The following is a 12,630-nucleotide window of genomic DNA, read 5'->3' as shown; positions in this document are numbered from 1 at the left end:
TGCCGATGTTCTCTCATTTGACGTGGTTAGTACATCGACAAAGCATCGCAAAGCCTGAACTTGGGTATGAACGTGGTCTAGAACATGCCTATAAAAGTGTCCCAGAACGCGTCACAGTGGTTTCTACATGCGAATTTAAAGTATTTGGTATCGCAGCACTAATATAATTGATTGATAGTAGGGTTTGATGTCCCAAAACCACCATATGATTATGAGAGACGCCGCAGTGGAGGACTCCGGAAATATCGACAACCTGGGGTTCTTTAACGTGCACCCAAATATGAGCACACGGGCCTACAACATTTCCGCCTCCATCGAAAAAGCAGCCGCCGCAGCCGGCATTTGATCCCGCGTCCTGCGGGTCAGCAGCCGAGTACCTCAGCCACTGTAGACCACCGCGGCCGGGTCGTAGCACTAACATAGATGCAACAGTTAACTGAAGGGGACAACCACCTTTGTGATCTTGAGCTACCAATTCATCTCAACGTGTAGCCTTACATACTCGAACAAATAGATGCTACTATAAGCACCGGAATTTCCAGGCGAAAGGCTGTAACGTCTCACGCTCCCGCTGTAGTGGACTTCTCACGCCCATGCCGTGAAATGATGCCAGCTGTGGCATCTTCCCTCACGCTTTCTCGCCAATCACCTTATGGCAAAGAGACGCATAGCCACAGTGGTAACGCCACGGCTGTGGATTCTCCCCCGTACACTTTCTCATCGATCACGCGATTTGTGAGAGAGGGCAAGGAAGGAAAGCAATAAAAACCAAACAAGAAGAAAAAAAAAACAAAGTACGAATATAGTCCAACAAATGAAAAAAAATGTGTGGCACGTTCAGTCGAATAACCACAGGGTTTTGCCGAACGTACTTAGGAATTCACCAGGTGTTCTTATATTTTTCTTCACTTCTGATGCACAGTCACGTTTTTTTTGGAAGGGGGGAAAGAGAGAGGTGATGCGACTCACGCTTCGTTTTTATCGCAGCTTTGCCGTCCCTGCTTGCTCACTATCAGCGTATCTAGAAGGGTTCAGATACTGTCCACGCTTACCGTGACTGTATGCGAATGAACGCCGCCGCGCGTCGAGCAATGCTTCGGCTATTCCACGTTCCGCAAATTGAGTACGACATTCGACGGGTGCGCGTCGGTTGCGCTTGAGAACACTGTTTCACTCAAGCGAAGCGATTGACGTCAGTGAATATGGCAGAAACAGCTGAAACAGCTGTTAACGCCATCTGACCAGCATCGGCTGCATCGTGCTCGACCGCTATCACCACGAATCGCCAGTAACTAGTCCGCCCCATCAAAAGACGCGGCGGTTGGTCTGGCTCACAATGTCTTCAAACAGAAGCGACCACTGGCAACTCAACGACTATGAACGTCAGCGACACCACCAGAAGCTAATCAAGGACGATACGATGGTAGTACCCCTTCACGAGGACAGCTTTCGCCGGGATTTCAAGTGCTGCATCTGTTTCGGCTTGCTGAGGAACGCCGTGGCGACGACCGAGTGCCTGCACCGCTTCTGCGAGGAGTGCATCACAAAGGCCCTGCGCAAGTGCAACAAGGAGTGCCCCATTTGCCGAACGAGGATAAGCTCGAGGCGTTCACTGCGTCGGGACCACCGCATGGACATTCTAGTCGCCTCACTTGTGCCGCATCCCGCCGAAGAGCACGTGTTCGAGACGACGCGTGCGGCTGCTTCAAAGAACCGCCAGGCTCCCAAAGGCGCAGGGCACCGAGATGAAATCCAAGTACGTGAGTGGACCGCCGTCGCAGAAAATGCTCTTGGCCGAAGCAGCTGTTGTTCAGAGACTAGCCGCGAGGTCGACCATTCACAGGAACCAATGACTGTTGGCGGGAATGAACCAGCTGAAGAGGAAGCGAGTGGTCTGTCTTTTTCAATGTCTGCGTTGCCACAGCACCGAAGCTCGTGCGGAAAGCCACGGCGGAAATCCTCTACATGGCCAGTTAACGAAGGTGGCAACGGCTTTACTTCTGAAGAGACGGGCCGTGGGTTATCCTTGCGTATCCGAGCGAATGATACTCAAGGTCCGAAATCAGGCACTTGTTCCGGTGAATACGAAGTTCATGCGCACGATCTCGTGCCGACAGAAAGCGGAAATAACCCGAACCAAAAGACCCACGGAGGCGGCTCTGTCGCGAACTCAACCAACGCTTCATGTCATGGACTCTGCGCTGCGCTTTCAGACGGCCTGGTTCTGGGTGAGGCCAAACGAGTCGTCATAGCACTGAAGCCACACCTCCACATGTTTTTGCAATTGCCCAACGCGCCGGCTCTTACCGTTAACGTATCGGTAGAGACCGTTATCCGGAACATATGCCGCTATGTCAGTGAGATTGTGTGCCTTGAAAGCCCCAGACGACACGGATCGGCCATGCACAGCCTATACGGTGTCAGTGCGACGGGTGAGTTGATCACACTTCCTGATACGATGACTGTGAAGGATGCCTTCAAGATAACGAAACAATCTGGCGCAAAGAAGGAATTGTACTACGCACCACGCTAACTGCCGTGATTGTATGCTTGTTTTCTTTGTGTCACGAGAACTGAAAGCCGCTAATCCAACGAATGCTATGAAGATAATAAAGGTATCTTCAATTGACATGTTTTTTGAGTGAACTTGTATAGTCTGATAAAGTGCCAACACTTTGTCAGCGTTCTTTGAAAATGCGATAGCGTCGTTTAATATCACAGTTCTCGCGTAAATATACACGGACAGGAAATCGTTTTTTTTTTCTTCATCAACCACCGGATTGAAAGCATTTGGGACTTGGGACGGCATCATGCGGTTACGTCATGGCGTGATAATTTTTCGCGTCATTCGCGTGGACTCCACCGACACCGACTGTCACTTTTATTGCGATTGCAATTATATGGACTCTCTCGGTTGTATCTTGCCACTGGTGTCGGCTTTGCCGTCATTCACCGTAAATGTGTACGCACCTATATACTTAAAAACGCAACAAAGAAATGAAATCATCCAGAAAAAGTCTCCGGCACGTCGAATGGAACGTCCGATCACTTGCTTGTGGGTGGGAGACGTTAGCCACTGAGCCACGAAGTAGCACCTCCTTCGAATGGCAAGCTATTTATATCTACCCCTTACCGATGGCAATGGCTATATCAAGGGAACAATTGTGTTTTCAGCGTTACCAGCGAGATGACGCAATGAGGGCGCGTCGCCATATCGTCACGACGAGGCGGCGTACGCTCTCATCTCCCACGTGTACTTAACCCTGCGGAAAAGGGGGGGGGGAGGGGGGCGCCGAAGCGTGCGTGCGCTTATCTCGCGGTTGGGAAAAGCTTACGCCTTGGACTTTCATCAGAACGATTCTGTCGTAGTAACCCGACACGCAAAGGTCTCTGCACTCGCTGCACAGTCACCGTTTGCGAAACGGGCGTGCTTTTCGACACAACGAAGTAATAATTGAGACGCTTATTCGCGTTCATCTGTACTTGTGAGTGTTGTGCGAGTACGTTTCGTGCCTCATTTGCGTGAACAACGGGTAAAACGTTTTGACCTGCTTGCCATTCTTCGTGTGACCTTTTAATTAGTTGCTATCGCGTTCATTGCTTCGTCTTTGCGGCAAAGCTGTGACTTCTTTGCGTTTGTGATACCTTTACGGCGTTTGCATAAGTAGTTCGAGTGTTGGCTTCAATTTCCTGACTGTCACAATCGTCCGTGGTATCCATCATCGACAATCTCCGAGGCCGCTTCCGTGCACCCTGTTGTGTTCAAGTTTATATCATATATCATAAATACAAGAAGAGAATTTCAGAAGGCTGTTTTTTTTTCTTTCACACAACGGTAATGAGAATGTTCCTAAAGATTATGACTTGTTTTGTAGCATTAAGCTGGTAAGTGTTGACGTGCTAAAGTTAAGCCATTTGGCATATATAATCTTTCACAATATCCATAATCACGAAGCGTGGTGCTGCCTAACACTGGCAAGGTTTCTACGCGCACAAATACTATATAAATGCAGATGAGTTTTGCGGAAACCCAAAAGGTGGAGGAAGGAATGGTTATGAGAAGAGAAAGCAGACAACCGCCCGTTCGTAACACAAATCCACAACCCTTCCACTGTGCTTCGAGTTGTAGATAAGTTCGCCCTCGTGCTGTCAATAACTAGCTCCCTGGCTAGCTAAGTTGGTCGAACGACCGCCACTGAAAGGCGCTGGTCGCGGTTTTAAACCAGGACGAAGTTTTCGGCTACTAAGAAGCTTTTCTTTCTGAGAAATACGTACGGATTTCCTTGCGCCTTCGTGCCACAAACGGGTGGTTTTCCTTTTTCCCTTTCTTATATGCGCATAGAAGGGAACGACTCCCGCTTTAATTCAATTGGTAAGAGCACCGGGTGCGCAATCCGAAGGTCGCAGGTTCAGTTCGAGCGGGCAGCAGTTAGTCTCTTCTTTCACTTTGTTTTCTTCGCTTGCTACAATACATAAAATGCTTGCTACAGTTCCGTGACAGCCAGCTCCACATGGCCACACTGTATGACTTTCGCGAGGCTCTCTTTTCTACCGCTCGCGGAGACAGGAGCGATGTCAGGGGACAGTGTGGTAGCCTTTAGACCCATGACGACGGAAATCATGAGCGTTAAGCCGCAGCTGTCATTTCTTGGTTGATTGCAAATGGTAGTAGTTACAGGTATCATAATTCCTAGGTCTAAATTTTAAGTCGATGATATCATAATGCAACACGAGTTGTTTACATTGCTTCATGGTGTCAGCGTATTTCCCAGGTATGTAGTGCCTTGCGCAGTTCGCGTCTCGATTCTGATAACATTCTTGATAGCTTTGGCATTATCACTCCGGCTTGAGCACATAAATGCAAGCAGCTGAGTTTATTCTGGAACAAACTCGTCTACCAGGAATAACACTCGAATGTTGGACTATGCGTGTATAGATGCGGACGTGCATTGCCATGCACCAGATAATCTACGGCCGACTCTATGTTCGTCGCATTTAGTGTGTGTGTGGGGCTCTATACCATCAGTTTTCTAGCCTCAAGTACGGCTAAATGAAGAGTTTCTTCTTTGGCACGCTGACTGTTACCTTTGTCGACGTCACGGCCACGTGACAATATAACAAGCGTTAGCACTTCTCCAGCGTTCTATATTGCCTATTGAGTTTTCAGTCTAAGTATAGTTCCTCGCAAATAATTTTTTTTGTGAAGATCCAGCATGAATTTAGTTCATCGAAAGCTGGGTATTTCATACGGACGGCTTACTGTTGTCCATGCAATGGCTGATAATTGCCGCAAAGATCGGTGACTTGTTGGCTATATCTGTAAACTCGTGAAAAGCGGTAGCCATGAATATAAAGCAATAATGCTTGCAGATGTATTCTTTTTCCATAACACTGCTCGAAAGAGGCTGGATAAGACATTGCAATATTTAACGTGGGGCGTCTGTAAGATGACCATTGTGTGACATATTTGGTAAACCTATCAGAAGACACCTGTCAGTGAATAACAAAGTCGAAAATCGTTCGCACACGTCAAGAGTGACGTGATATGCTTGAAGGTGACTTGCACGTAACTCACTGAAAACGGCATGCTGGAGCACAAACAACCGGAAACTAAGTGTTCGGTGTGGCATTAACGTTATCAGTGCAAAGTCTGTTACCAGACCTCAGATCATTTCATGATGTTTCACACGTGCGGAACCCAATAATACTCAGTTTTCAGTTTTAATTAGGTATACCACCCCCAGATGAGGCAGGCTCTGATTTCATCGAAGCCGCCATGTTGGGGCAGCAGTACGTTAAGAATCTGCGGCCATTATGTCAAACGCGACCGATGAAAGACTCGAGACGTGCTCACTGGCTGCATTAAATTTCACAACTGAATGCCTGACAGGCACGAAGCTGGCCACGTGCTGAAAGACGCATACTACAGAGCAATAAATAACATTTATTTGCGCCCATCGAGGTTAACGAAAGAGGATGCCTTGGCTTGTGCCCCCGTTCACACCCCCCCCCCCCCTAGCCGTCAAGTGGAATTCTTTAGGACTCGGCACGGGTCAGGGCGAGACCAATGACTTAACGATGACGACTTCACATTGCTGCACAATCATGACGGCCAGCGGAAACAAAATATGACACACAATGAAGTACACGACACGCTTGTGCTGCGTGTCTTAGTTGCGCTGGCTATCATGCAGCATGTTTCAAATATAACCCAACTTTCTTCATTTCGTCAGTTGTTCTGCAAGTGGAGGCGGTCATTCAAGTATAATGTCGGCTGTCTGGTTGACGTCTGATGCTGTTGTCTGATGGCCACAAACCAAAAACATGAATGATAGAAGGGACACGGCCAAGTGCATAAGAGAATGTCGCATGAAAACGGCCAAAAATGCCGTGTATCACTTACTACTTAACGCGGCGGCTAAAGCTACTTCCTAATACGGTGGTCACAGCCTGACACGAATATCTACCCACGCTTCACCGCCCACCAGATCTAGAAATCGCCACTAGCTTTGTCGTCGAGAAATCGAAGCCATGGCCTCACACATTTCTTAGGAAAGCATGCAATAAGCGAACCCAGATACTTCGCTTATTCACATAAATGCCGATTGCTCAATATATAAAATAGGAATAGCAATCAGCAAAGCTAGATTACGCTTTCTCGCTTAATCTGCAGGAAGCTCAGGTGGCGTTCCTCTGTAGACACGTAAAATGATTGTGCTGAGTGGTATACAGTGTGTTTTAATTTTCTTATATCGACATTATTATTATTATTATTATTATTATTATTATTATTATTATTATTATTATTATTATTATTATTATTATTACTGGGGAGCAACGTCCCGAAACCGCGATATGATAGTGAGAAACGCCGTAGTGGAGGGCCCCGGAAATATAGGTCATGGGGGGTGTGGCCGTCGCGGCCGGGATTCAATCTCGCGACCTTTGCGCCAGCAGCCAAGTACCTTTGCCACTAGACCAGCATGGCGGGTAATATTCTTATATTGAATCCTTTGGTCGGTGACTAGTTTCAGCAATCCAGTTCTTGCTTCTGCTTATGACTACACCTTCATGTCACGCTTAAATATACACAACCGAGTAGCCCATGCTTGACCTTGGGCCCGTTCTTTCCATGAACCCTCAGCTTAGACACATCATCCGCCATTGGCCGCAATATTTGCCTTTCATCACCCTAATCGAGTCTATACGATCGGTGACGCCAGTGTTGTGCTCCATTCTTTAATTCCGAGATAAGTTATGAACGTTGATCGCGAGAAAACTGAAACGGTCCCTCTTCACCGCCCGGCACCTGTGCTTCCGTTTCTAACATCGCCACTCGATCTCCCCTTGTTCTTGTTGTCCTTAACTTGTGGCTCATACCCACTGTGGGGGATCAGCCAATAGATGAGTGGTCTAATAAAGTATTATTTGATTTTAGAGTAAAGGAACTTACAAATTGAAAACGTTACCTAAGGCATCTCGCCAATTTATTAGTTTTCTTTCTCGCTCCCCAGCGTCCGATCTGAGCGGAGGTGTTTTGAGCACACTCTGACAATATCGATCTATTGGCCGGCGCTTAGCTATCAATCCATCGCTGCAGCTGTTGCTGCGCCAGCTGATTGTTCACTCGTTATCTTCCAGCTGCAGCGGCTGATATTTGGGACGCCGTTTTCCCAGCTCGTAGGCGGCACCGCCACCCTGCTTGCTGCGGCAGCCATTGCTGCTAAGTATCACACCCGTCAAGATCTCGGGTTTTCATGGGCTCTCCGGAGCCCTCTGTCCTCGCAACCGGCGTACCACTACGTGAGAATATGCGAGTATACCTACAGGCTTCAGATTACCTGACTACCTCGGTGACACCGCCGACTTCAACGTAGAACTCGGCTGCCGTTATCATGCCTTCGAGGGTGCTGCTGCTGCCAGACACTTCCATTCGCCGCACTCCGGGAGCTCGTGGCACAAAACACCATTGAAGACAAGTCGGGCGATACCAGTCATCGAGCTCGCATGTGTACCGCACCGAACGAAAAGGAAAGTGCGTGAGGCTCGCCCTTGCCGACACCCGACCGACAGCACACTATAGCGTGCCCAGGGATCAACGAAGAGGATGGTTAAATACCAATCCGCTCTCGCCGAAAACACCAGTGCCGACGCCAAGCTCAGGTGCGCCGCGCATTTATCAGCACACCGTCATCTCTCTACCTCAGCAACCGTGCCGCATCATAGATGAGGAGTTGATATCAATAGATAAATTGACTCGCTGCATTTCGGCTCATTTCAGCCTCCCCGAGGAACACCCACTGTCGTAGTTCAGGGTTAGTTATTTAGGCCATAGCGACCAGCTCGCACTGGACATGGCTGAACTGGAGGTGCGCAACGTCTTTCTCGCGAGAGCGTCTCTACCACTTAATCGGCCGAAAATTAGTGCCCTTTTAAGCCTAAGAAGCAGTTAATTGCAATCAAATCGAAATCCTTATTCTAATTGCTGGAGACATGACTTCTGCAAGACTCATAAACTCACTGCAGTGCCGTGAGTGCTAAATCCTGCATGCACTCCCGCTTGATGACAAAGGCACTGCCATAGTCACATTTGAAAGTAACACATTACCCTATAAGGTAAACGTGCGTTGATTTACGATCCGGGTTTTTTTTTATATCGTGCACGAGTGGCCATTTGTGAGAAATGCCACAAGATAGGGCATCACCAGTACCCCAATATTTCGGCACTGAGACGCTCGATATGTGGTCAGCGGCAACACAAAGAGGGTAGGCAATGTTCGAACACCGAAGAAAAGTGACGCAGCTGTGGTTCTCACCTGGCCACAGACACAAACCTTCTAAAAAAGACGAGTACTAGACAATTGAACAAAGCACACGCCTGCTGCCAAAAAGCAACTCAAGGAAGAGAACATGCAGAACCATCAGCGCCGCTATTCCACGACACAATGCTTTCTGAGACCCCATGCTCGAACCAGCACGCCAGTGTTCTTACTCGGGGCCACCAACACTCCCCACTGCACAGTCAGAAGGCAGCCGGAGCTTCACATTCACGGATGTGGCTAAACAAGCGGACATGCAGTGAACTCGTTCTAGCGATGGTACACGACATCCCTCGAACTCAACACTGGCGTCTTGCGCGCCGCCTGCCTCAGCTGGAGGGGCGAAGCATCCTGGAAAGAGCGTCGCTCAGTCGACGGGGCTTCCGTTCACCATTGACAATTCATGTCCTCCCGCTCCAAAGATACTTCAAGAATTCGAGTGGTGACTAGAACACTGCATGGCTCAAATAGTAAAGTCTATCTATGAAAGCGTTAAACGGCTTATTAAACCTGCCGTTGAAGAGTGCATCCGAACGACCGTGGAGCGCACCAGGCTTTCCGCCATGCTCCCTCTCAGCACAACATAAATGACAACCGCAAGAACACTTTTGATGTGTACACCTATGAGACCATCAAACTCCATTGCTCCTCACGCAACAAAGCCTTACTAAAGCTAGCTTTTGAATATCATTACCTTGATCAACTGTCTTGGAGTGGAATTGCCGTTTGCTTCCTAGCAAGAGGGCTGAAGTGACCACTTGGCTCTCTAGCAAGACAGACGACAGCAGTACATTGGTGTCGTCTGTCGACACCAGTGAACAAGCCAGTCAAGAGGTCCACTGTCCCGTGGTGAAAATATTGGGCTGCGACAGCTACACCTTGACTGAAGAACTCCTCACATCTAAAGGCGGAATTGTACGTGCGACGAGGAACTACGCCCGTGCAGTTAGATTCACAGCCTTGGTTCAGCACTGCTTTTAGTGTAGACGGTTGCCGGCTGGAAGGCTCATCCAAGTGTACAGTTCCCCTACTTAAACGTTCCGTAAGATGCGGAGACCTCACATACGGAATTATTGGAATATGGAAGACGTATGATGCGGACTCCACATAAGACGTATGATGTGGACTCCGCATAAGACGTATGATGCGGACTCGGCATCTTATGGAAAGACGTATCATGCGGAAATTACTGAAATGTGTGCATATTACGTCTGAATCTAGTGCAAAGCAATATAATGTGTAAATTGAATAGACGTCCACATCTTGAGTACATGCAATACTGTGTACAAATCACAATATTTCTTAAATGTGCATGATGAGGGATTGAATCATCGGCATCTTACTAATTGTCGTGATGCGGAAGCAAAATTATCTTTTAAATAAAATACATTACAAAACTACTAAATTAACATGCTAGCGATCATAAATGGTGGTTACATTGCAACACATTAATGCAGTGTTCTATGCAAGACTTAAAGAACTTATAAAGTTATTATTATCAATAGAGAAGCATTATTATACACATCAGCCCTGCTACAATCAATATGTTTTTTTATTTGTCTGTATGCTCCAGCTGTGAATAGTGACATTGCAGTGTTGATCGTACACAAATGAGGTGACTGCACCGCAATTTCACGAGCTCCACCTAAGCCACAGGATGGTGGCACAATATGTAACAGCAATTTTAGAACGAAATGTTTAAACATAAATAATAATCATAGCACTGTGAAAGTGTGGCGCTGTGTTTATCTCATGAATGCCTTGTGGAGATCGGCGAAATGCTGCTTGAGGCTCCGGCACCACTGTAAATTTCGAAGGTCACTGCGATAGAACTTATGTGTCCTTCATAGGCACCTGGAAATGAAAATAATTGGCACAAATAATGTCAGAGACACATGTTAGCACAATAGTTTACATGCACAAGAAATATAACACACAGAATGAAACTGAAAATTTAAGGCACACAATCCTTCATGTTATGCATATGTGAATAATAGAAGGAATGAGTGTATAAATTAGTTCTGCCACATCAAAAAACAGCATGCTTATCACAGTGAAAATAACTAGGTTGTCACGATTTTCAATGGTAGAGATAATCGATTAATATGTCCTTATGAAATTATGATTTAAACGCTTCCTGCACAGTAAAACTTTAGGAAGTGCAAGTGAAAGCTCTCAATGTTCATTTAATAGTGTGTGCATGTACATCTGCTGCCTTTATACTATACAGTTTGTGCACAAAATTGGCATCTTGAACAATTTTGAGAGTTAAACCTATGCAACTTATGAAGGTTAAAATCACCATGAAAGCAAGCAGGACCAGGCAGGTGCCATTAAAAATCTGTGCAAGCCAGATAACTATAACCAAACTGCACACATATAGGGGAGCAAGAGTAACAGAAATTCGGCTGCTGACCCGCATGTGGGACCCGCACACTGGAAATATAGCCAGTAAGGCACTGGTCGATCTTAGCTTCATACCGCACTCTAGGAAGATTCATCCACAAGATGCCATACTGTCGTGGGGGGACTTCAACTCTCACCATGTAGCCTGAGATTACAACAAATGCAGCTCACGTGGCAAGCGCATTAGGCAGGGTGCGTAGGAGTACGGACCTAAGAATACTCTCTAAATACACGTGAGGCTACGGCAGACAGTTGAACAAACAGGCACATCACAAGACCTTACCCGGCGCACCCATTCACAGCTATTTCTGTGGGAGGTGTAGGATCATTGTATGGGAAGCGACCACAGCCCCATACTCATGCACTTTCACAAAGGCGACGTCAATACGAAGATAAAGACACGCTCCAGTACATGGTTGAGCCACAACACATAACTGGGACCAATATCTCCATTCGCTACAGCAACAGCCTCCAGCCGAGGACATGAACTATCTCTTATCACAGCTATGCCCAGCGAAGCAGCAAGCCCCCAAGAACTTGTAGATTCTTTTTGACCATCCAGAATCTGTTAATTATATTCTCACCTTGTGGAACAGAAGGCTGCGAATTCTCACCCCAGTACAGGTGGTCTGGCCTCGCTGCACACTTCGAAGCACGTTTGCGCTAAATACAGCGTGCTAATGAGGAATGTACAACAACGCTAGAGTCAGACCGCTGGGCGTTAATTTGTGAATCAATCAATGGGCAGACCCACACGTCAAAAAGCTGGGCCATGCTGTTCTCTCTTCATTGTCAACAAAAGAACTGCAATAGATCTGCTCGTGTGACCTTCCAAGGAGACATAAGCCCTCAGCAGCTTGCCAAACAGGTTGCTCAAGCGTGTTACTGCAGACGGCTTGCCCCACAAACAATACGTACCAGAAGGATGCGAGCTCTAAAGAAACTGAGCGATTTAGTAGCCCTTACACCATGCTCAAGCGGGAGCACGCCTTGCACCATGCTTACGCACGCAGTCTTCCAAGACCCGATGTGTGTTGCTCATTCACGCAATATGCCCCTTGAGTACAATCTAAGGAGTTTCCCAGAGTCGGGGATACCAAAATACTGCCCTCCACATAGGAGGTCTCAGTAGTCAAGCCCATTCCGAAGCCTGGTGAACCACCACATACCTTATCCAACCTCTGTCCGATCTCTTTAACCTTGTGTGTCTTTAAAGTAATGGAGAGCATGGTCAAACACGCTTGATGTTGTACCTTGGAAAACGCAACCTTTTGGCCCTTGCAATGTACCGATTTCACTCAGGCATATCAACTCCAAGATGTACTCCTTCACCTAAGAGATGATGTCCTTGACACTAACTCATCGAAACTACAACCTTTTGATGGTATTTGATGACGTACACAAT

The 12,630-nt window shown here is 47.2% G+C and overlaps 1 protein-coding gene across 1 annotated transcript; it reads left to right on the top strand.

Annotated features, from left to right (window-relative positions):
- The first annotated feature begins 958 nt into the window (after positions 1–958).
- On the top strand, positions 959–2,629 carry LOC142771921 (uncharacterized). Its single transcript, XM_075873909.1, has one exon. It carries the CDS (start codon positions 1,337–1,339, stop codon positions 2,531–2,533), a length of 1,197 nt encoding a protein of 398 aa, XP_075730024.1. The 5' UTR covers positions 959–1,336; the 3' UTR covers positions 2,534–2,629.
- Positions 2,630–12,630: the final 10,001 nt, after the last annotated feature.

This window comes from Rhipicephalus microplus, chromosome 9 (assembly GCF_043290135.1).
Source record: "Rhipicephalus microplus isolate Deutch F79 chromosome 9, USDA_Rmic, whole genome shotgun sequence".
Taxonomy (NCBI): Eukaryota; Metazoa; Arthropoda; class Arachnida; order Ixodida; family Ixodidae; genus Rhipicephalus; species Rhipicephalus microplus.
The sequence above is the reverse complement of the archived record's forward strand: the minus strand, read 5'-3'. Positions and strand labels throughout refer to the sequence as shown.

Excerpts from the sequence above, each read along its gene's own strand:
- LOC142771921 (XM_075873909.1), top strand. The coding sequence starts at position 1,337 with ATGTCTTCAAACAGAAGCGACCACTGGCAACTCAACGACTATGAACGT.